The 23,717-nt window shown below is 37.0% G+C and overlaps 2 protein-coding genes and 2 long non-coding RNA genes across 9 annotated transcripts; 3 read left to right on the top strand and 1 right to left on the bottom strand.

Moving 5' to 3' along the window:
• The first annotated feature begins 279 nt into the window (after nucleotides 1-279).
• LOC122528683 lies at nucleotides 280-1,999 on the top strand. The gene is made up of 3 exons (XR_006306638.1): nucleotides 280-307; nucleotides 1,046-1,569; nucleotides 1,737-1,999. It is a non-coding gene; the product is annotated as an uncharacterized LOC122528683 (long non-coding RNA).
• Nucleotides 2,000-5,464: 3,465 nt separating this feature from the next.
• Nucleotides 5,465-17,316, bottom strand: LOC122528679. Of its 3 annotated transcripts, XM_043654046.1 has the most exons (8): nucleotides 17,106-17,316; nucleotides 16,789-17,013; nucleotides 15,095-15,337; nucleotides 14,641-14,859; nucleotides 12,160-12,434; nucleotides 10,204-11,883; nucleotides 8,632-9,615; nucleotides 5,465-8,052 (listed from the first exon to the last, which is right to left on the bottom strand). In XM_043654046.1, exons 7-8 carry the CDS (start codon nucleotides 9,587-9,589, stop codon nucleotides 7,496-7,498), a joined length of 1,515 nt encoding a protein of 504 aa, XP_043509981.1. In that variant the 5' UTR covers nucleotides 9,590-9,615; nucleotides 10,204-11,883; nucleotides 12,160-12,434; nucleotides 14,641-14,859; nucleotides 15,095-15,337; nucleotides 16,789-17,013; nucleotides 17,106-17,316; the 3' UTR covers nucleotides 5,465-7,495. The 3 variants fall into 3 exon arrangements, with proteins under 3 accessions (XP_043509981.1, XP_043509979.1, XP_043509982.1); XM_043654044.1 differs by lacking the exons at nucleotides 16,789-17,013; nucleotides 17,106-17,316 and adding an exon at nucleotides 15,751-16,291; XM_043654047.1 differs by lacking the exons at nucleotides 14,641-14,859; nucleotides 15,095-15,337; nucleotides 16,789-17,013; nucleotides 17,106-17,316 and adding an exon at nucleotides 12,662-13,028.
• On the top strand, nucleotides 12,754-14,764 carry LOC122528680. Its single transcript, XR_006306637.1, has 2 exons — nucleotides 12,754-12,840; nucleotides 14,266-14,764. It is a non-coding gene; the product is annotated as an uncharacterized LOC122528680 (long non-coding RNA).
• Nucleotides 17,317-17,947: 631 nt separating the features above from the next.
• Nucleotides 17,948-21,143, top strand: LOC122528678 (synembryn-A). 4 transcript variants are annotated; one of them, XM_043654042.1, is made up of 10 exons: nucleotides 17,948-18,139; nucleotides 18,219-18,358; nucleotides 18,579-18,688; nucleotides 18,770-19,214; nucleotides 19,282-19,528; nucleotides 19,602-19,746; nucleotides 19,832-19,979; nucleotides 20,062-20,181; nucleotides 20,254-20,406; nucleotides 20,475-21,143. In XM_043654042.1, exons 1-9 carry the CDS (start codon nucleotides 18,062-18,064, stop codon nucleotides 20,378-20,380), a joined length of 1,560 nt encoding a protein of 519 aa, XP_043509977.1. In that variant the 5' UTR covers nucleotides 17,948-18,061; the 3' UTR covers nucleotides 20,381-20,406; nucleotides 20,475-21,143. The 4 variants fall into 4 exon arrangements, with proteins under 4 accessions (XP_043509977.1, XP_043509976.1, XP_043509975.1 ...); XM_043654041.1 differs by having other exon boundaries at nucleotides 20,254-20,416; XM_043654040.1 differs by lacking the exon at nucleotides 20,475-21,143 and having other exon boundaries at nucleotides 20,254-20,443.
• Nucleotides 21,144-23,717: the final 2,574 nt, after the last annotated feature.

The raw sequence follows: 23,717 nt of genomic DNA, 5'->3' as shown, positions 1-23,717 counted from the left end.
CTAATTCTAAAATGGGATCTATATATACATCTCTATAAACAAGTAATCATGGCAATAACATTTCCATAGTAATAAATAAACTATCAATTTACAATTTATAATGTCGATTTACAGGAATCGTACTTTTCGACAGGATGATTGTATAGATGGCGTTACTGTAGATTTTGGAGATATATCGGTCGCTACAGACAATGGACAGGTGGCGCCATCTACTAATAGTTTGGTGGTACTAAAAACAGAATTTCCTGTTTTTAGGACCACCGAGTTGCCAATAGATGGCGCCACCACTGCCTCTAAACATTGACAGGTGATAGTTTTTCCACAAATTACGAGAAGAAATTCATTGAAAGAAATCATTTGTGAACTGTTATGGTTGCATCTTCGATTTTAGAGACCCTACGCTTGCGTTTTATGTTATGTTTAAGTATAGTTTACGTATATAAAGAATGTTTCAATTTCATTTGCGTTAGTAGTAGTGCCAATAGTGAGTGCATAATTTCGCGCAACCTATAGTGAATATTAGATTCAGATTTATTTGTAAACGTAATTGATAGCATTATCTACGAAATATATGCTCGTGGAGTGCAAATTTGTGGCGTGAAAAATTAAAATTAATTATTTTCTTTATGTGGTAATAGAGCGTTTAGTTCCACCGGTCTGCCACAAGCGGCACTAGTGTTTCTTACCCCGTAAAACAGAGAAATTTTCATTTGTGAAAAAACCTAATTTAGAAAAATGAATTGTGAACTTTGGCGATTGTATTACCCTAATTAGACCCTTAGCTTTCTGTTCATATCTCATTTGACCTGTAAAATGCAGAAATATGTATTTATATAAATAATTAGTACCACTGAGTTACCGCTAGATGGCGCCACCACGCCCTTTTTGTGACAGTTCGCACTAATTACGAAAAAAACCTAATTAAGAGGAATAATTTGCGTACTTTTTTATATACCTCCGTAGAATTAGGCTCCCCGCTTTCTTTCTATGTGCGTTTTGTCCTAGAAAAATGTGTGTGTAAAAAGTTGAATTTTTTTTTCAATAGATCGAATGGTGTCCTTGTCGCACACTATTGCTTTCCTTGTCTAGCGTCATTAGACAAGGAGGGCACTAGCATGCGACAAGGAGAGACATATAAGCGCGTTAGACAAGGAAAGCGACAGCGTGCGACAAGGACAGACATATGCGTGCGATAGACAAGGAGAGAAACAGCGTGCGACAAGGACAGACATATACGTGCGTTAGACAAGGAGGATAATACTGTTTAACAAGGACAGACATATTCGCGCGGTAGACAAAGAGAGCGATAATGTGCGACAAGGACAACAATATAAATTAGTTCCCTCGTTTCACCGTTACGCGACGCTAGTATTTTATTGCCTGTAGCGGGTAACACATCCAGTCTTTCCTTAGTGTATCCGTTCCAAAGCACAAATGTTACAATTCGTAAGTGGATGCTGCTTAGGTACGGATGAAGTGCGATTTTTAGATTAAACGTGCAGCGTGCGGAACAGATCTAGGATAGATACCGTTTCTTAGCCCAAGTTCCTAATAAACCGAACGTCTGAGGTGGTCGCCGGTATCAACGCTATGGATGAATCTGGCGGTGGCTCTGAGACGAATTATACTCCACCTTCTATATCCTTTATAACCTTACATTATACATAAAATCATCCGCTACAGAAGTTTCACCTTTAGTACCATCTACTGACGAATTGTAAATTGTATATTTTCAGTTATATATAGCTGTATCTATGTACAAAAATGAAAAGTCGCATGCAAGAGCAAAGGAAGCAGTTCCTTCTCTCAGTAACCGACCCACTGGGTTTTGTTTGTTCTGCGTGACAATCTCAACCAATAGGTATTCTTAAATTTAAGAATGGATTGAAAACAACCAACCAGACCCACATTCTTTTCGGAAAACTTCTCATCTCTGCACGACACATGTTGATGCAAGCAATGCAATATAAGTCATCGTTTTGAATCTTGAGAATATTTAATTATTACAGTTGAATTCAGTAAGAATATATTTAATTTTATATAAAATTTAAAAATAATAATACATCAAATTTTACAATTTGTTTAGCTTTGGGGATTATGAGAGAAATGATTATAATTATAGAAAATGAGAAACTAATTTTTTTTATAGAAAGAATCATTTATGGTGATTGACTTGATTGCTATTTTATGTCTAAACGAGTTCAAATATATTGCGTTTGTGATATTAATTAGCCACAGAGTATCTTGACTGATTTGAGAATCCTAGAGTTAAGTTTTTCAATTTTGAAAAATCCTTCTTTTCGTGAAAGTGATGACTGCGACACTAACATCACTGTGGAATATATAAAAACATAGGAAAGTGTATCTTTTGTGACAATTGTGTACTTTGAGAAATGCATGTTTAAATCTATTTGACGCTGATTTATCAAATTAAATTATCCTCTGTCTGTAATTGACAGCGTGTCTTGCTCTGAAGATTTCGCCTTGTCATTTAATAAAGCTAGTCTTCTGCTTGTTTTATCATTAGCTCAGGGCTGGCTGGCTGTCTTGTTGGTTGATTGAAAGTTTCCCTCGCGGCGATATTAGTGCACTGTTTCTGACACGGTGACGACCAAGCTGCAAAATCTCCTCAAAGGCAAATGGAAATGGTCGCGACGTTGATTTCTGAACTGAAGAAAAAACAATGTTCACCCAGTCTGACCTCAGATTATTTATTTATTGTCAACACACTCAATATAATTCATAATTATAAATGTATATCAATTCATAATTTAATAGGATATCTCTTTAATCCACGTTTTGCTTTAATCCTCTGATACTCGATTCTCTTATCATTAAAAGCGGCTAATATTGATTTAAATAGTCTAGACGACTTAATGAAGTGAGAATCGAAATAACTTAAACTGGAAAACTGTTCTCGTTACTGTTAATATTTTCCTTGTGAAGTAGGGATTCAACATGCAAAGGAAAAACAATCGTTTCTTTCAGGAGTTTTTCTTAGAGTAATATATTTTATAACAAACTTGTACATTTCTAATAACATACGTCCATACAATGGAATTTGGAAAACCCCATGTTACGGATGGAAAATGTCAAACGTTAGAAGCTTATAATTAATTAAAAGTGCGTGTATGTGTATGTGCGTATGTATGTTTACACGCGCGCGCGCGCGCGCGTGTGTGTGTGTGTGCGCGATACATTTTCGTTATAGTCAGTCTTAAAGAATTAATATTTACGACGCTAAAATTTACGTTTGATAATAAGGCAACTTTTCGTCCTCCATCTACAAAAGCCGTGATTATGTACAATCTTAATACGCTATTAGTCCAGGCTAAAGTTTTTTAATTTCGTCGAAGGCATCGTCGAAAATTCCGTCTGCGTACCAATTAAACTTTGCGTCGAAGTTACGAGCGAAGAGAAACATAGTTTCTGAGTACCAAATCCTATTTAAAATTTCGGCCTGGAGCGTTCGAAGTTATTCTCGTAATTTTCTAGACATTTTCATCCGTTATTGAATGTCGACGTTTTTTCCAGTTTATCTCATTCCCTTCGATAAGTTTGTTAATTCGCGATAAACATTTTAAAAACGGGAATTACAAAGTTCATCCACACATTTTTGAGCACCTTCTATTTTCGTTACAGCTATCGTTACATTGTTTCCTTGTGCTGAACACGTTGTATAGTCTTTTAAATATGCATCAGTCTAAATTGTAGCTTCAGTTGAATTGTCCTTCACCTGTTTAGGCACGTTACATCTTATATTTCTCTATTAAATATATATATTACTATTCTTTTTAATTCTTTTTTTGTTCTTACCACTACAAGCATGGCGTCAATATCTATCTACATTGGAATCAGTCCGTTTTCTTTCTATACAGAGTATCTCAGAAATCCTGTGTGAAAAAGTAAATCGAAAGAAAAAGAAAATAAAATGAAGTAAAATTGAATTTGAGTATTTATATAGTAATACCTTGAACCTGGTCAACTGGCAAATAATCGATAGGAGGTTTTACGCGTGAAAACAAGTGGAAAATGTAGAAAAATTCTTCCATTTCAGACACCTCGTTCTTCATAAAATAGAGACGTATTTGTGCAATATGGTACTTGCGCATGCGCATTCGATTAATTTTCAAATTTAACCTACTCACAAATGAAACGTCCCGCGAAAAAACATTCTATGCTACATCCTTCTTTTCGATTTTATTTTCACACACGTACAATTGTTCTCTCGCCTAACGTCACTCGCGATCACTGAGACACCCTGTATAAATGTTATTTCTCTATTTTACAATCGTGGCGCGATTAACGTACAGGTACAGTTCTATTACATGTAGTAACAAAATGAAGAATCACCTCAATCATGAATGCCGAACGTTTGAAATTTTTCGTTCTTCCCTCGTGACAATAAAATGTTAGGAAGCAGTGAAAAATAATGAATGAAATATTCAACTGTTAAATATAACTTCGTGTCATTCTTCACCGTTGTTCCCAATGGAACTTGGGCTTGATACTAAAGCGCATCCCATTGCGCAGGGTACTTTCCCGCGGAAAAATAACCAATGGCGAAGTAACGCGGGAAAAGAGAAAAATTTCAAACCGCTCTCCCACTGAATATGTTTAAACACTGTTCTTGAAAGTACTACACAATTTGTAGTACTTACAATTAATTGTCAAACATATTACTCGTCAAGTATTGAAGTTCATTCATCCACGCAAACTTATTTCTACAAAGCATTCTCTTTTTGAAAATATATGATTTCAGTTTCTTATACGATCGCTCGAAACAATTATTGCATCAATTGTATCAATTGTTGTTTACTCCATTTTATATACCGCGCATTATACCACCTGTTGATTTGTGCAAAAAGGTTAAACAGTTAAATTCCTGAAGAGCAAACGAGGACAGTGTCTTAACGGCTACCCAAGAGGTAGCTGTAATCTCTAGATTACGAATAAGATCGCAATTATTTAATTATGATTCCCAATTAATTTTTATTAATTGGAATCATATGCACAATGTTAAGCAACATGCTACATGTACAGCCGCTATTATACGCACAAAAAAATTATTTTTAATTTATAAAATATTTAGAAAAAATATTAGTTTCCCAAACTTCGGTGATTCTCATTAGTAAATTTTGACAAATTTTGCAATTGAAATTTGATCATTTAATATGGGGGCACCCCCTTAAATCAGCAATTCCACCTTACCCTCCCTTGAGGGTGCCCCCTGTTTGAGAGTCTTTATCAAAACCGTCTATTTTATATACTGTATTAAAATATATATGTGTGTTTTATGAAAATATATATGTGTGTTTCTTATATATAAATTACAAAAAATTACAATCAAAAAATAAGAAGTGTTCAAATTTCTTTTCGAAAAGATCACGTGAATCATAAAATATATTTTAAATTCTACTACTGGACTATATACTTAGGTAATATAATATAATATAATATATATATATATATATAATATAATAATATAATATAATATAGTAGACAATATATAACGTACATTCGGCTCTATCAGTCTTAACGTTAATAATGAACAATATCGTTCGTTGTACAAAGAGGTAGTTTGTTTCATGTAATAATGTATTATAACATTTAGAGGTAGTTCGTTCCATGTAATTATGGATTAATATTTAGAGGTAGTTCGATCATATGTCATTACGCATAATATTGAGCAATATTGCAGCTGTATCCCAGGGCCATGATCAGTAACGATAATGTATACCTTACAATTAGCAACAAATTAACAGCGATATCATCAGTCAATAACACGAAATTATTCAAAGTGTATAACTCTCTAATTCTTTTTACCCTTTTTTGTTTTTTTTTCCAGATTATACACACATATATATACTATATATTGTATACATATATAATCATGTCTTATTGATAGCATTTAATGCCAAAGACAGATACTCTTTCTTAAAAGAAAAAAGAATCGAAAATAAGATCATTAAAATAATAGACATGCTCTCTTTCTTTTCCCTTCGCGCGCATTATAACATATAAAAATCAATTCTTAAATTCCACTACTATGTAGACGATTGCAAAATGAGAAAAGAAAAAAAACAAGAATGTCAAATCACAATGATTACGATGAATTAAAAAAAAAAAAAAGAAACATGCATACTTACTTGTTCGAAAGTGTTTAAAGCTTAATGCGATTCGAAATTCGAGTTCGTAGAATCTCGAAGATCCTTTGTACATCGTTGTATCAATCATATGAAATTAATTTCTTCGACAGTTCACAAATGAATAATAAGCTAACAAAACCAAAATAAATACAGGGTGTTCCCGGATTAAATCGCCAAACTTTGATATCAATTTGGGATCGTAAAGCGAACAAATTTTTCCTCTTGCAAGCATACTCGTAAATGCCTTCTTCAGAGGTATTTACTACTAAAGTTGTAGGACTTTGTAACGTATGCCATCGGAATAATTCAGTTCATAATTTATTACGTATGTTACTAAAGAAAATTGTTGTATTTGTTACTAAAAATAATTGTAACTATTACATATGTTGCTCAAAATGATTAGCTTGAATGAACCTTCACTTTGGAGATAAGCATTAATCTCGGAAACACAGATATTTCAATGTTCCATTCCTAACTCTTAATAACTTTAGAAGCAAATATCTCTTAAAGGAAGCATTAGCGAGCAATTTGTTTGTTTTAGGATCCTAAATTCACATCTAAAGTTTGACGATTTAACCCGGGAACACCCCATATACACATATATATATATATATATATATACACACATATGATGCATATGATTAATCTCTTTAAATATTCGAGCAAAGACATTGCAATTTTTTTCTTTTTTTTCCTTTTTGCCAACAACTTTTAATGAATTACAGTCGATACGCTTTTCTTTTGAAAATAATAAAATAATAGAGAAGGCACTACATTTCACAAATATATTAGGCATTAGGCTTTAACAACTTTGGAACGCAATCGTTGATTATACTTCAGTCTCTTGAATTCCCGTATCGAATTCTTGGAATCAGTCTTGTACAAAGTATTCTGAGAAGAATCTCATATACTGGATTTTTTACGAACACATTATGTACGTATGTTCTGACTTACTATTGGCGGCGATACTATACTCCATTATTGATCCCTGAGTCATTTGTTAAACGTTAACTTAATTGGCTTCCGTTTGGTTACGTTTCTCATCCGTACGCATTATCGTCTTGTCTTCTGAAGTGTTACAAGCCTGCCTGTAGAACTACGTGAAGCGAAGAATCGTCGCCGTATCCATCGAGGATAATTCGAGAAACTCGTGTCACGTTGCAAATGATAGAACGCATCTTACGTTTCACCAGAGACACGTACAATCTCTCTCTTAAATTATTTAACAAAAACTTTACAAACTTCTCAATGCGTTGATGCGAATTTCTACAGTAGCTTTCGTTTAGCTTCTGCCGGTGGTGACGATACTCTTGACCATCACGAGAGATGTTACAGCTGGCTGAGGGTTAATTGTGACTGCAAGAATCAGAGCCAATATCCTCCTCGTTTTTGATCACCGACGTTGGCGGCACTATCACGCGAACATCCGACTTACGACTGACAGAAAGATCCTCAACTTGATCCTCATTGCTCGGCTGTTTCACGGAGTGCACCGTAGGGCTGGATGTGCAGCGACTAACATCTACGATTTCCCGATCTACAGGAGGATCTCTTGACTTGCACGCGTCGAGCGTGGACCTAGGACCTTCGATTACGCTGCCGCTCTCGTTCTCGTTTTCCGAGAGAGCGCCGCTGTAGATGTTGCCGTTCGCGTTACCACCAATCCCGTAAGGGAAACAGGCGCCGCTGCCGTTCGATCCCCGTTTAAACGGTCGCGACGTCGTGATCCCTAACTTCCTTACCTTGTCGTAAAGAGTTCGTGAGGGTACTCCGTACTTACGTGCCGCCTGGAGGGCACTCATTCCCGAGCGTACCGCCTCGATCGCGGACATTATGTCGTGCCTCGTGTATTGCTTGTACCGTTTCCACTCCGGCTTTTGCGCTGGCACGTAATTAACCATCCCTGCGGCAAAAGAATAATATTGCATTATAGTGATGCTAGTATACATGGCGTCTCAACGTTTAACAGTATAAGACATTGGCAGTATAGTCTGCCAAGAGTAACTCAATGTTATATAAATCTGCTAGTAATAAAGTTTGGCTATTAAATCCTGAGATATCTTGTGTAACCATTACTGTATAAAATATTATAATTATGTGATATGATACAACACTATAATACTATATATAATATTATATAACTATATATAGTTATATAGTATTATAGTACTATATATTATATATTATATAATACTAGATAACTATACATAGTATTGTAATATATAGTACTATAATATTAGATAACTATATATAGTTATATAGTATTATATATTATATATGGTATTAATATAGTAATATATAATACTATATGACCATATTATCTAGTATATGATTATATTATCTAGTATTATAGTATTATTATAATATTATTATATTATATATAATACTATATAACTATATATAATATAATGAAATTAACTGTAATAAACAACAAAACACCGGCGAGAAATGAGATTTTCTGCAACGGTCACTTGTCCTTTACCTGGTTTAATATCAGGAGGGTACGACTGCGGCGACGATTGCTTATCATCTTCATCCATCATGTCGGTGTAAGGGCTGTGCGCAGGTTCCCCGTGAACTGCATCCATACTACCGCGTCTATCGTTCTCGTTCGACGAGCCGTTGCTGCTGTTTCTAAATTGATTCTCGTGGTTGTCCGGGTGCAACAGGGGAATCCCTTGGGAGCTATCCGCGTGACCCTGACCCAGCACCGTCCTCAGGATCGGCGTGTCTCGGTTCATCAGCATGTTCGAAAGTTTCTTGTGCTTCAACGGAGAGGTCTCGAAGCCGGTCAAAATGGGCGACGAGCCGGCCAACATAGAGGAATGTTGATGCGCCACCGTTTGGTGACCGGTGCTGGAGTGAGTCATGGGGATCCCCGGTAGGGACCACATCGGCAACGGTAAACGACTGCTTCTGTCGACTGGTGATTTGCCGTATATATCGTACGTAGTGCCCGTGGAATGCGGGGGAGACGCGTGATCACTGCTATGAACCGCACTGCTGGTTGTACTGGTGCTGATGGCCGGCGGCGGGGACATGGAGGTTTCAACCTCCTCACGACGGCCTTGGGAGCCATTTTCTTCAACCAGCCCCTTCACCTTCAGCACCTCAGCGATCTTCAACAACCCGGCCAATTGCTCCTGGGCCACGTTTACTTCGCCGCGGTACATGTACTCGAGGATCGCTTTGATCTCCGAATATTTCACGTCCTTCAATACGACGATAGGGTGCTTGCATGGCAAGTCGAGGAACAAGCTTTGAAAGTAGGAGGAACACGCCGCCAGGACCATCTTGTGACATTTCAAGGACACGCCACCGTCGACTGCCAGTGTCACATCGGTGAATGCCTCGTTTTGCAGTAGCTCGTCGAACACCGTCAACAAATTCGAGCGGTGATTATTCCAGCGCAAACAGTACTGCTGCGACGTGCTCGCCATCTCGGCTCGATCAGCAAGCGGACTTTCTGAAAAGGAATTGCAGAGAATTAGGCTAACGTTGATTCATCTACTTATTATTATTGGAAATCAAGCGTTCGACTAATTTGAAATTTGTAAACGCAAGAGGAAAGGGATCGTAATACACAAAATTTATATGTGAGAGCACTTTAGAAAGCATTCTTCTTTAACATTCGTTCATACTTGTTAAACCGTTCATTGGATATTAAACCCGGAGGGGCATAATATTTTATGAGGCGTGAGTCACGCGTGTGAAACTACCCTCATTTAACAATTGGATACCACGCATGTGCGGGACACATGTGTTGTATCTCTCGCAACATGTATTCAAACAACAATTGTCGATCTTTGCAGCGATAATAAATTAAGCTTCAAATGAAGAAATTGTAAAATCGAGGATGAAATGAGATTAAAATGTACGTAAACGAACGTAAACTATCTCGCTAGTTAAATACCCTGCGTGCGGCGCGTATATCGCGTGCAGTATAAAACATTACAAACATCGTCCGCTCTTGTTTACAGCAAATTTGACAATCGTTGATAATGAATAGTATCTGCATGTAGGCGTGACAAGGATTAACTTCGCGAACACTTACATTTCCAGAATTACTGACGTCGTCTGGCGAAGCTGTTCAAATGGCCGCCGAGTAGTTAGGAGACGTACGATTATGTTAGCATTTATGTGCACTCGCATTAGTAATTTCGATCGGGTGTGGAGACCAGGCTACGAAGAGTCCAACCCCTAGTGACTGCACATGGCGCTCAGGAGTATGTGTGTATGTGTGTGTGTATGTGTGCGGGATCGTCCGGCCAAAACAAATTCTCTTCACATCTCTTCGATCCACACCTTCGGTCATAAACCCCCGTTTTACAAACAATAAATGGTGTACGATCTCATTCACAAAAATTCACCAATGGGGAAAAGTCGTGTCTCCTCCGGTTTTAATCTTATCTTTTATTGTTGTCCAATAATCTTATCCTTGTCGTCCTTAAGACCCTTATTAGTCGATACTGGAATATCTTCATCGAAGCTTCGTGTCATTGGTAGCCCTCGAGTCCTAAGCGCAGTCCTAAGCGCAGCGGCTGCATCCTCGAAGGCAATGATCCCGCTAGTTGATACGATACGGTACGAGTGCACACCCGTAGCAAAACCGAAGTTATAGCACGCATAGAAACCCTCTCCCACGGCCTACTCGGCGACCACTGACGAGCCGTGCGTGGAAGACGCACTAAGCCCCGAGCTGGTCATGGCTCTCTTCGCATAGGGTTGGCCTGCGTGTGCGTTCGTGCCTCGTCTATCGTTGCTGTGTGCGTGTGCCCAATGGCGTAACCGGCGGCCCTTTATGCGAAATATTCCAGCGAGGAGTCACTCGAACGACGTATCACTAATGAACGATACTGTTAGCAACAAAATGTACAACACGCCGTGGCACCGTGCTATTAACGAAACGACCTTGCTCGCCGATGCCTGCTTAATGAGCACGTTGCCATTAAATGCGTGTACGAGCTTCTAAAACGAGATCCGGAGGGGCTGACAAAGTTCACGCTAAGCTTTGGAAATTACAACAGCGCGAATTTATGCGTTCGTTTAGTTTCGAACAATCAAAATTTCCCCTGTCGAACCTCTAGTAATAACAATGATAAATCGTGTCGTTGTATGAATAAATATCAAGATCATTAGTCAATCGCTAGTCATTATCTGCTCGTTATAGACGAATTGCTTTCACAAATGAGCGAAATTGTGTAAATAAGATACACACTGATTTTAAACTACAAGAGATTACACTGACTAACGATTTGCAATTTTCGTTGAATATTTTCTTACGTATATATCGAGTTAGCGTTACACGTGTTGTATACGCTACGCGTCACGCGAAGTTGCGTAAATTCGGCTTAAAAAAGTTAAAAAACGAACATATGGCAGAGTTACGCCACTGAAAAGCACACATAAGGAGACTTGCAGAGGCATCGTCGTCCCTGGTTGCATGATCGGCCAATCACACTGCGTCTAGGCCAATATCCTGCGGGGTACGACGCATACATATGCAGCTGGTGCATGCTTGCATATGTGTGTGTGTGCGTGGGTAACTATACGGCGCCGTGTGTGTACACCCACGTCTTTTGCTCGCGTATCAACGCCAGCGATGGCCATTAAATTCCCTTTTTCGTCGCAAGTTCCCCGAGCAACGGTTCAGCTTCTTTATTTCTTTGAAATTTTTATTTCACAATCTCTCCCCGTCGTCCTCCGCTGAAAAATCCTTGTTATCCTGGCTCGGCTGTAAAATTTTCTTCCATTAATTCACGTGAAATCAATCGAAATCAATGATTTTTAAAAAGAGCAAATATCTCATTAATATAATTAATATAATATAACGTTCCTTTGAACAATTAAAATAATTTCGATGATCTTGAAAATCTTCCGACGTACACTTTGTAACAAAATTAAGAAACTATCAGGATTTATTACGCCCGTGTTGTAGGCAGAGAAACATTAACAAATTGTAGAAGTAGAAATTTAATCAAGTGCATCGGTAATCACCAGAAGGACTTACGTGCTACGAGGAACGAGGAGAGCTGCGTGTACTGTGTATATACGTTCTCGAAAATTGCCACCACGCCCTGGTTTAGGTTCGATGCGGCCGCTGATTGCGCCTGCGTCCTCTTATAAGATCCTCCGAAACTTTTCCCATGACCCTTGTATTTTCCACATGGCCACGCAAATCAAACAAGCGTTTCTCCTTCGTCGTAACTCATTTCCTTCATCATTTCATATTGTCTTGCAACAATCCTTTGCAATCCTTTCCCGAGGCTCGTTTTCGTGAAAACGCTGGAAATGAAAAATTCGTATGAGGAACGAGTACAAATAGGGAATAAAATAGGGAGCGCGACATGGCTAAAAGCGGTTGCCAGTTCTCTCTTCCGCCCTCTCTCTCTCTCACTCTCTCTCTCTCCCTCTCTGCGCACAGACGCACGTGGACGTCGTTTCCTGTTTACCAGGCCTCGCAAAGCAGCACATTAAGAACAGAGGCCGAAAATATGCGGCTCGATTTCTACCTTATCTCGGCCAGTTCGTACAGCGAAAGAAGACGCGGAAAGACGGGCCGCGATAAAGGAAAATCGTTTTCCTGCGTGCTTGCCTGCACGTATGCACAGTTTCACACCATACTGATAGAACGTGACTCTGTGTGAGTGTGTGAATGCACCGCTGAACAAAGACAAAGAAAGAGACGAAGGTATGAAGACGCGGAATGCGAAGCTGGCCGACGACATGGTGAATCCTCGTCGTGCGCTATTGCGCCATTGAAAAAAAATTCCACATCGGTTGAACGCAGCGTGACCTCGAGTTGTCGGACTGTTTCTAATTCCCTCCGTTGTAAACGGATTTTTCACTGATGAGTGAGTTGAAAACAGCAACGTTCGTTTAACTTTCAATAGAGAGAATATCTGAAAAATATAGTCAGATTAATACAGTTAGAACGATGCTGTTTCAAATATCATTAATTATTCTCACTCTACGAGCAAGTATTAATGTAATGGAAGATTGCTATTATTTAATTCCCTAGATCTAGAAAATCAACGATATACAAACTCTGCTCGGGTCATTTGCGCGACTTGCTTGAAAAACTTGCACTTTGTTGCACAGTTTTTCAAGTTTTTCGTTTTCTTTTTTTAAATATTTGGCTAAGCAGAAGTTAACAGAGTCTGATTTGTGCACGAGGCTTTTCTTAATAAAACACCCCAGCCAGGGACTCCAGATTTAGCAGCAGCTTGCTCCCTCTTGTCTCGGGGCGACTGGATTTTCACCTAAAAAACGTATGTAAGACGAGCGAAAAGCTTCTACTCGGGCCGTTGCTCGCGTTCCCAAGAAACCATTAAAAGAGAAGCTAGTGACTCTTCGAGTCACAGGGGGAAGAAGAAGAAAACGTATTAGTGATAGCTATAGCAACGTTGCACATTATCTATCGTGAGCAAAGTGATGATAGAGGGATACCAACTGTTTGCTTATCTACAGATAGTATGGAATTCTTGATTCTTGCGTATTTTGTCGCGATCGTTTTAGAAATATTACTACGGCTACGCTCTCCAATTCTCCTGGAAAATATAGGAAAGATAGAGGATAAATACGGATAAGAAAAGATAGAGGATTAATAATAAAAAAAAAACAGAGGATTAACATGAATAAACAATATAAAAGTAACCGCAAATAAAATAAATGTACACGTGTAAAAAACGAGCAGGGAAAAACCATAGTAGATATAGGTTTCCTACCGAAGGAGGGAGTCTTACACGAGTTGAAAAGGTGGATGCAAGATGCAAGCGACTTCTCAATCCCCTTGAAGAACCTGTTTCCCTTCACATACGCTTCTCGCTCTCCAGACTTCCCTTGGAAACCGTCCCGAAAATTTCGCCTCGAAGAAAAACGTTCAAACGTGATTATATCACATCAGACGTACATTTCATATTTATTATTTAATATCAATTTATTTAATAAAATTTATCATTTAATTTTAAATTGAATTAAAGACACCAAATTTCACAATTATTAAATTCAAAATTGTTCCTCCATTACAAACAATTGAAATTGAAAAATAATTAATTAGTAAATTGCAAAATTACTCTTTCATAATTTCTCCTCTGTTTTTATTTTGTTCTTGTAGTGGTGCTCGCGTGTCACAGAAGAAGAAAAAAAAAAAGAATGGGTACACATGGAATTACGCGTAGAAGCAAGTGCCACTGATGAATGGGGCGTTGCACCCGGTAGCTGCAATGAATGGCCATGCCACAAGGCAAAGCAGGTCTTGAACAGTAGGAATAAAGTGCACTCGGTTACACGGAATAATTGCACTTGACGCTGGAGGGTTCCCACCGGACTAACAATACTTTCGCTATTGTACGAGGGCAACAATGTATCAGCAGGTAGCCGATCATCGATCCCTCCGGTCAATGGCCTTGCAATGCACGGCCGAGATCTTCTCGTCTGTATGTCTGTGCGAGGTGCTAATACAAGAATCAGATCCTTCTTACGTATTTACCTGGTGGCAATTCTCGTTCGCTCTTCCTCCTGATTAAACTTCCAATTTCTCCTCTTTGTTCTTCTGTAGCAATAACATTCTATCTCTGCAAACACATTGAGGGATAAAGTGTAATGTCAATTGATGAATTGATGAATCCAGTTTTTTTCTTTTCCTCCTTTTTGTAAATTCGTTCCTTTGGAATTCTAATCTGTTCACAAAAGTTGAGGATAAGCTAATCTGCAAGAACAAACGGGAAGATTTAAATAATTGCGAATTGATACTTGTCCTAATATTTACACGTTGATTTCATTTTCGTGTGGTGGTATACCAATTACGCCGGAGAGATTATTTTAATCGTCTGGTGGATTCTTTTTTTTTTCTTGTTTTTTTTTCTTTTTGAATCAGCAGTTAGTTATTTATGTTTCTCAGCGTTGCAATAAAAAGAGACACATGTAAGGTGTATTCTACATACGGAGCCAAGGTTCATCTGTGTGGACGAGTGTCAGTGGGTCGACACCCGCAAACCGGTCCTGATCACGTGGAATGTGAGCCCCGCTGTGCGATGTTGCCACGTTATGCATGATTTCCCAAAAGTGCATCCACCGCAGACTGGCTGTATGCAACATGCGTGCACGCATCGTCCACTCCCCTCTAACGACATTTGTACAATTTCGGAAACACTGACTCTCGAGATTCGGGTTCCACCAACCAGCCACTGAAATAATATTATACAGACCAGTTAGCTCGTCGCACATTTACTAATTTCCTTTTATTTCATTTTCTCGTTTCTAATCCCTTCAATATACTTTACATTATTATTTAAATATTATATAATTGTTATTCTGAATATGTTATCAGATTTTACAAATTTGTATCGTTGTCGAATTACAATTGAAATTGACATCATCAGAAACGTTTTCCAGTTTACTAAATGATATACTAATTAATGAAACAACGTTTAATTTCTTTATCAAATCGACAGACAACTCCTAGCAACATAAAGACTGGAAATGTAATTTACAATAAAATATAACAGAATGGGATCTCTTATTGTCCGATCGTCCCTCGAGTCTGTACAAGTTTTACCAGAGTTATTAACAGTAAATTGTTAACAGCTTATTCAAACACCTTTCTAAGAGAGGAGAGAAACAGGAACACGGTGTTTCATATAGAAAGTAGCGCATAATTTACGCATCTACGCGCGCGCTATTCCCGTTGTTCGTTGGACAACCCTACCCTCCAAGGTCATTCTTTCTCTATTCTTCCGCGCCCTTTTTATGCTGCTTCGATCGAATGGGAGAGTTTTCTTTCTCTCTCTCTTTCTCTCTTTCTCTTTTTTTTATAGTGGTATGTCCTTGGAACTCGACAATGCCGGCGTGTTTCCTGTGTGAGGCACCTGTTGTATCTCGTTGCTCTTTTCTTTGCCACGCCTAATGTGCACATCCGACGCGATCGAAGCGCTTTTATTCTTTCTTTCTCTCGCTTTCTCCTCTTCCCACGTTGCGGGTGACGGTCAAAAATAATCTAACTCGGTCTAAGTGACGGAGAATCCTTTGTAACATGGAGAGACGATCCGTGCGAAAGTGTAGATGGGACGATAAGAATAGCGCATGACTACGAGAGAGAGAAAGAGAGAGAGAGAGAAAGTGAAAGATATATATATATATATATATATATATATATGTTTAAATTGTCTCCTTCGTTTCTTACGTTTCCAAGTTACAAAATTCGGGGAAAACCATTCTCAATCGCTTCAGCAAAAAGATCCGTCAGAATTAATAGGACTTGTACGCTGTAAATTGCAAATAAAGCGAGTTTTACATAAGTGTTCCGTGTATATTACACATTACAATCTCCTACGCCAATGCACGATTTCCCCAACTATTTCTCCTGATATACGTCTCCGTCGATCATGGCGTTTCCTCCGGCGAAAAAAAAAAAAAAAAGAAGGTGGCCGGGCGATTACAGAAATGTGATGTAATCCGCACGCACTGTGTGCGCGCGTGCACACGCACGCACACGGCCAGACAGACGAGCTAAGAGGTCAAAGAAATGTACCGCCGTAACTTGTTTTGTACGCGGAGAAGAAAGTCGTTGAACCAGATCGTCGGAGCATCGACCACGGGAGTCGACGGCCGGTAAGTGGAAGCCTCTGCGAATAGAAACCTGTTTTTCCCTTGATCGCGAGTTCCACGCCCTTTCTCCGGACCACCGTTTCCCCCTGGAAACGATCCTTATGTGTGTTACAGGGTCAATCCTCGATAAAATGTTGCGCTGGAGGCGTCGCCGGTAACGAGAGGCTCGTTTGCAAATTCCGTGAGAAAGGTTAGGTCGTTTTTCTCCGTCGCAAATTGTAAGCTTCATTCAGAAGTCTAGTATTACTAGCGAGAACTACAATTGGAAATACCATATATATGAGTTAAAATTGTGAAACTATATTATATGTATGCATAATCAAGTATAATGGTAAGAATTATTATCACCAATAGAAGTTAATGATGAGGATGTAAAACATGTTGAAATTCCTACTGTTTATAGCAAAATTGTCAGATCATTTTTCTCCTATAGAAGAGCAAATTTTCTCCTATAGAAGTTGCAAATTGTAAGCTCCATTCAGGTATCTAACATGGAGGATTAATGTTATTGGCGAGAACTGTAATTAGAAATATTATGTATGAGTGAAACAATATGTATAATTATCACTATACAGTACAAATTAATAATAACAATATAAAACACATTGAGTTGAATTTCCTATTTGTTCATAGCAAAACTGCATTGGTGTTGTAATTTTCAAATAAATACGTGAATCGTACAAATCAGACAAATTAAGTCAATCATCGTGGTTTCTATTTCTCTCTCTTCTCTCTCTTCTCAAAAATTAAGTTTAGGCTCGTCCTCACGTTGAAAATTTCAGGATTGAAAATTAAAAAATTGCTAAAAGTTTCGAACTAAATTCGAATAACACAAATTTATTTAAAAACCCTTGGTTACCTCTGGAGCTAATCTTTCTAACTGTCCGTTAGAAAATCGAGATGAAAGTCGAGTTCTAACGGTCGGTTTGTGTAACGTTCGATTTCATACGTTATCGATTCAACAATCGAAATCATCTTCACGCTCTTCGTTGGAAATAACTGAAACATAACCTATACGATATAACCTATACACACACGATATACAAATGAAATCTCTTTCTGTCAACGTAAGTATTCTTTGATACAAATACTTGGAAATGGGAAGGTTCTTGCGAAATTTTCGATTTAATTTTAATTTTGAGATTTTAAAATTCAGCATTCAGATTCCTGGAGATGGCGCTCAAGTTAGGTTATTTTGTTATACTGACCTGAATCCGTGCGTAAAACGTCGCTCAGACGTTTGAAAGCTGTCAGTCGTGCACGTTACAATCTCTTTTGAATTGTCACGAGTACACTGTATTAACATGGAGGGATTGGTGCAAAATATAATCTCAGACACGAGCTACGAATTTTCAAAGAACATTGCCGCCTTTCAGGAAACTGTAAGTTTAAACGTTTCGGAGGATTAACTCTTAATTAATTAATTAAACTCTTGCGAATCATTAATATAAACGTTTTCAGTATGGAAGTAGAGTTGTATTCAGTGAACTAAACAACGATGACCTACGGGAGAAACTGTGGCAGAGATTGTTTGAATGTCTCTCAGACAATTTACAGTCGTCACTCCATCACAGTTGTTTATCTGTTTTGCGTATACTTAGGTAAGATATCACAATTGCATATATGAGCTGTAATACGAGATTTTATATTTTACTTCACAAGTAAGGCACACGCGAAGGGATAATATTGAATAAACACATTCTTATTTTTAGCAAAGCGTCAGAACTTTTCTGACAGCCACTTTGTGTTATTGTTTTAAATGTAGACCTAGCTTTTGCCATTATTGTTAAGTAATTCTGTTGTTTTTCTCCATTAACGTAGCAGAGACAAAACAAAGTTAAACGAATTAATCACAGACGAAAGACTAGGTATTATAATAGATAAGGCAGCTTTAAAAAACATGGATGCAAAAGAGCATACTTATACCAATGGTAAGCTTGTTTATACCTATTCAGAAAATGTTAAAAGCAACGTTAAAATTCTTTTTTTCAATTATTTTATTTATTTTATAGTTACCATCGAGGCGCTTAAATTACTATTCAATTTAATATTCAATAGTACAAACGTGCAAGAAATATTACTAAAAACATCTTGTTTGCAATGCCTAATTGAACGTATCAAAAACTACAGCGACGACATTCCATATGAAATAATGTTGTTCGATACCAGAATTGTATTTCTCATTACTGCTTTAAATATTGCCACAAGGCAAATTATTAAAACAGAATTAAACGGAGATAAATGTCTGGTAAAACTACTGGAGAATATAACAAGTCGAGAAGAGAAATCTCACATTATCAAGGAGGGTAATGTGATATTGCTGTGTGAAATGTTAAAGGCATTATTTAATTTGTACATGAATTCAGATAATACGACAGAAGATGTGAAAAACGATTTAGTTTTAACTTTGAGAAGGTTGTTGTTATCTAAATGTGAGAAAGAAGATGATTTTCATAGGTATTTATTTTGTATTGTTATGTATGTATATTGTTTTATTCTTATACTATATCAATTCCTATTCCAGCAATATTGCAAATTTACTAATGGTAATGCCATATGATTGTTATTCAGTAATGATACCCCTTAGCAAAGAGAAACACAAACAAATATATCAAAATAAGGACATGAGTGCAATATATGTTTTATTAAAATTTTTAGACAGAAGACTAGATAACAAAAATGATTTAATAGGAAATCTTGCTCCAGTTGTTACTACACTTATCAGAATGGTTAAAGCTGAGAGGTTGATCAGAAAATATACTAGGTTACAGGTTAAACTCTTTTCCCTTTGAACGCTTGAAAACATTCAAGACTGTTGTATTGGTTATTCGTTTATTTTTTCAGATTTTACCACCGTTAAGGGATGTGATGCACCGTCCAGAAGAAGGAACTACTTTAAGGGCGAAACTGTGCAAATTATTGACTTCTCCTGTGGTAGAGGTACGAGATCTCGTTGCAGAATTTTTATTCATACTGTGCAAAGAGAACGGTAAGATTATAAATATTTGATAAATTGTAATCTGTATTTGGTTAATAACGTATATATATATATATATATATGTATTGTTATTTAGTTGCTCGTATGGTGAAGTATACTGGATATGGGAATGCTGCTGGTATGTTTGCAAATAAAGGATTATTGGGATCAAGTAGAAAAAAGCTAACATACTCTTCTGAATCAGAAGATAGCGAAACTGAGGAATATTTGAAACATAAAGAACAGTAAGTTTAAGTTTAAGGTTCTAGTAACGTTATAATAATAATAATTATAATTGATATCAATGAAATCCGTATTGCACTGAAGGATTAATCCGGTAACTGGTTGCTTCGAGCATCCAAAACCTAATCCTTTGGAAGGTATGTCGGAAGAACAGAAAGAGTATGAAGCTTTACAACTTGTTGGTCTTGTTGATAAATTAACGAGGTTTGCACTGTTATTCATTTACGAATATAATATCATTCGATTCGATGTTTACAATATATTTGGTTATTTCAGAGAAGGTGTGGTGCATCCTTGTAGGATCGGGGATGATGGAAGACCGAAACCGATCGAACACGTCTTGGAATTGCAAGAGGAACTGCCAAAGCAACAATATACCCGACAGGACTCTGATTCAGATTGAATGCCGAGTTATTTGTATATAAAACTGTACGAAAAAGTAAATATAAAGCGAATATATATATATACACACACAAAATTGTTTCTTACTTTTGTAGTTTGCACTCATCGTCGGCCGGAGTCTTTGCAATCCAGAACATCCAATTTGACGAAAGCTGAAACGTCGCTTTAAATCGATTTAAGTACAAAGAGAACGATGATAAAATTGGTTTGCTTACTTTATTGAAAAAAGAACAAAGAACAACATTACAAATTAAACAATTGGCAGGAAATAAAAAATATAACAGTTTCCAAAATCACATGAAATATTTTAAACATTACAATTTTGGTAAATTATGTTATGTGCTTTCGTGAGCATCACAATATATTTATTATTGCATTTTGCAGCCTATACGCAGACAAAAACGTATATTTCCTACATGTTTCGAAGAACTGCGTTAGTTTGAGTAACTCTTTCTTTTTCTTTTTTTTTTTTTCCTTGGAAACGTGCTCTGCGCGGGGCGTAACAATGTTGGGTGAATTGACAAAGATAAGTGGCGAGAGAATAGTCTTATATCTTCGTTTTTTTTATTTTTTTATTTTTTTCTAAATAACCACATGTCCATGCGATTTCAAAAAGGAACAAAAAGGTGTCTCAGAGCAATATAATTATGCAAAATATCATAGTAAAAGAGCCCTGGAAAAAATATTCAGAGCTGCAGCGTCAAACGATCTGTTCTCCCTTCCTCCCAAGTTCTGTCCGTCCCGCGAGAATACCTTTCCGAACATTAGCGCGCGCGCACGTACATTTGACAAATATATAAGTAGCAAATGTTTCTCCACATATCTTTAAATATAATAATATTAATATAGTATGTAGATTAAAATATTTTATTTTTTCATTTTATATTTTTTTCCATTTTATTGTTGTTTGTAAAAGTGTATATAGATGTGTATACGTATAATACCATAAATTTGAATATTTCATATAAAAATGAAACTAAAAATTTAGTAGGTACCGGCGTAGAGAAGAAAAAAGGAAAAAAAGGAAGAGAGAAAAACATTAATAATAATAATAATATTAATAGTAGTAGTAATAATTAATATAATAATAAAGCGAAAATCCCCGTTTAAACGAAAGGAGAAATCTCGCATTTCTTCTTTTCTCATATACACATATACATGCGTACATATGCATACTGTGCATAATATACACACATATATATATCGTAACGTTTGTGTGTACGTGTATGCATGTGTGATTTGTATATATGTGTGTGTTATGCAAGACTAGGTTTAACAAACTTTGGGGGAATTCGGTAGAGTTGCAGGATTGGGCACGAGGAGGAATTAAAATTAGAATCATCAGAGATATTCGCTCTCTTTTTTTCTTTCTTTCTTTCTTTCTTGTTTAAAGGACTTAACAGAAAAAATGGATATACATATATATGTATATATTTCAATATATGTACGTGTATGTGTGTATATTTATATATATATATATATATACATATATGTAATATATATATATTTATATAAATATCGAAATACTTTGAAAACGAAGATACGCGGCTATAAATATATATATAATTTTTTTTTTAAATCTAAAGGCTGAGTAGTTTCGGGGAGGGGGAACTGACAATTACATTTCACAACTGACAATTCGATTACACGGTCAATATATGCCTGTGCATTTCTCCCTTTTCTTGCTTTTTTTATATATAACCGTACGTGTAAGTTTCGCGTTAAATAATACAGTATTGATTTCTTTTTCAACGTTCACAACGCGACCATGTTCCTTCGCATTCCATTAGCATATATAAAAAATATATTTGGAATACACGCTTTCTCCATATTGCATTTTTACCATTTCTCTCTTGTCTTGTACTATCCTTTTATACAGTTTTGAAGCATTTAAGCAACACGTCGGAACATCTTTTTTTTTAATCCATCCCATTTCCACGAATAGTCCCATCTAATAAAAAATACCAATGGAGGTCTCAGGAAAACATGGTTTACGCACAACGAACCGTGTGAATTTTCTCTGCCTGTCGTCAAGTCTTTTTTTTGCATTTCTTCTATTGTTTTCTTTCTTTTTGCTTTTCTATTTCTGTTTAAAATGTCTGCTCAATATCCAACTGGAAAAGATATTGCGCTATCCTATTTAAATCTTACTCTCAAAGATATTGTTTCCTTGCTTAATTCCAGTATACAGGAAGTATATGGCTCGGCGTTCTTCTTTTTTTTCTTTTTTCTTTTTCTTCTTTCACGCATTTCTGTTCCCTGTGCTTTCCAATGTAAAATAGTCAATAATAGTTTTATCACCTTATCTATGACACCCTGACTCTCCCTATTTAGGACAAGTTTTGATTTGTTTCATTTCATCTGAAGACATTTTTTTATTGTGAAATTGTTCATAGAAGCTCGTACATAGTACAGATCCAAAACAGATCTGGATATTTAGAGATTTGTCAATCTTTCTGGAACAAGCAAATCCTTTTTTTCACAGTTGTCCTCCGCGATAACAAGGAAGACTAACGAGTCCTGATAATCCATTAGTTTGAATTGAAAGCTCAAAGCTGAACCTCTTTTTTGAACCTTTCATGACTAGAATATTTCTGGAGATGCCATTCCCAGGTATAAAGACTTGGCAATCACTGAACAAATTTGAAGCGACACAGATTACAAAAGGACCAAGATAAAGGGAAAGTTAAAGAAGAATCCTTCTGTTACGTGAAATGCAACAAAACAAGTTCCTTAAACGACAACTTTCCACTAAAACAAACTGAAACACTCAACAAAATATTAGAATGAAATTCCTTTCTTTTAGTAGCAATCGTACATCACTCACCATCTCTTTCAACGATACAGCTTATATAGATAATAAGTTACAAACTATAAATAACATGTTATTGCAACATTGCACATATGGAATAAGCTGTATGTCCTTCGTCATTCCCTATCAATTGCTCGAAATAACATTCTCTTCTTTGTCGTTCACCTTGCTTCAGCTACCATTTAAGATCTTTGTGACCGCTGGCTCAAACAGGCATTTGAAAAACGATGAAATCAAAGGAATCCAACTGCCAAGGAACGCCGAGCCAGACACCAAGCCAAGAATCATCATCATCCTATTCCAGATATAACTTCCGCTGCTAATGGATGTAACAGGATTTATCCATAGAAGAACTGTTTCTCTATTTTGCACTGAGGACGTTTTCTTTTTTGAATCTGTCTTCCCAGCCTGAAACTGGATTGCTACCTCGTCAGCAATGAGACATCTCCAGTGGAGACGCGTCCCCAAGGAGAATCTGTCGTTGGAAAAATGAATAAACACACGGAGAGAGATCACGGGAAACATT

Source organism: Frieseomelitta varia, unplaced genomic scaffold, assembly GCF_011392965.1.
Source record: "Frieseomelitta varia isolate USP_RPSP 00005682 unplaced genomic scaffold, Fvar_1.2 scaffold_255, whole genome shotgun sequence".
Taxonomy (NCBI): Eukaryota; Metazoa; Arthropoda; class Insecta; order Hymenoptera; family Apidae; genus Frieseomelitta; species Frieseomelitta varia.
The sequence above is the reverse complement of the archived record's forward strand: the minus strand, read 5'-3'. Positions and strand labels throughout refer to the sequence as shown.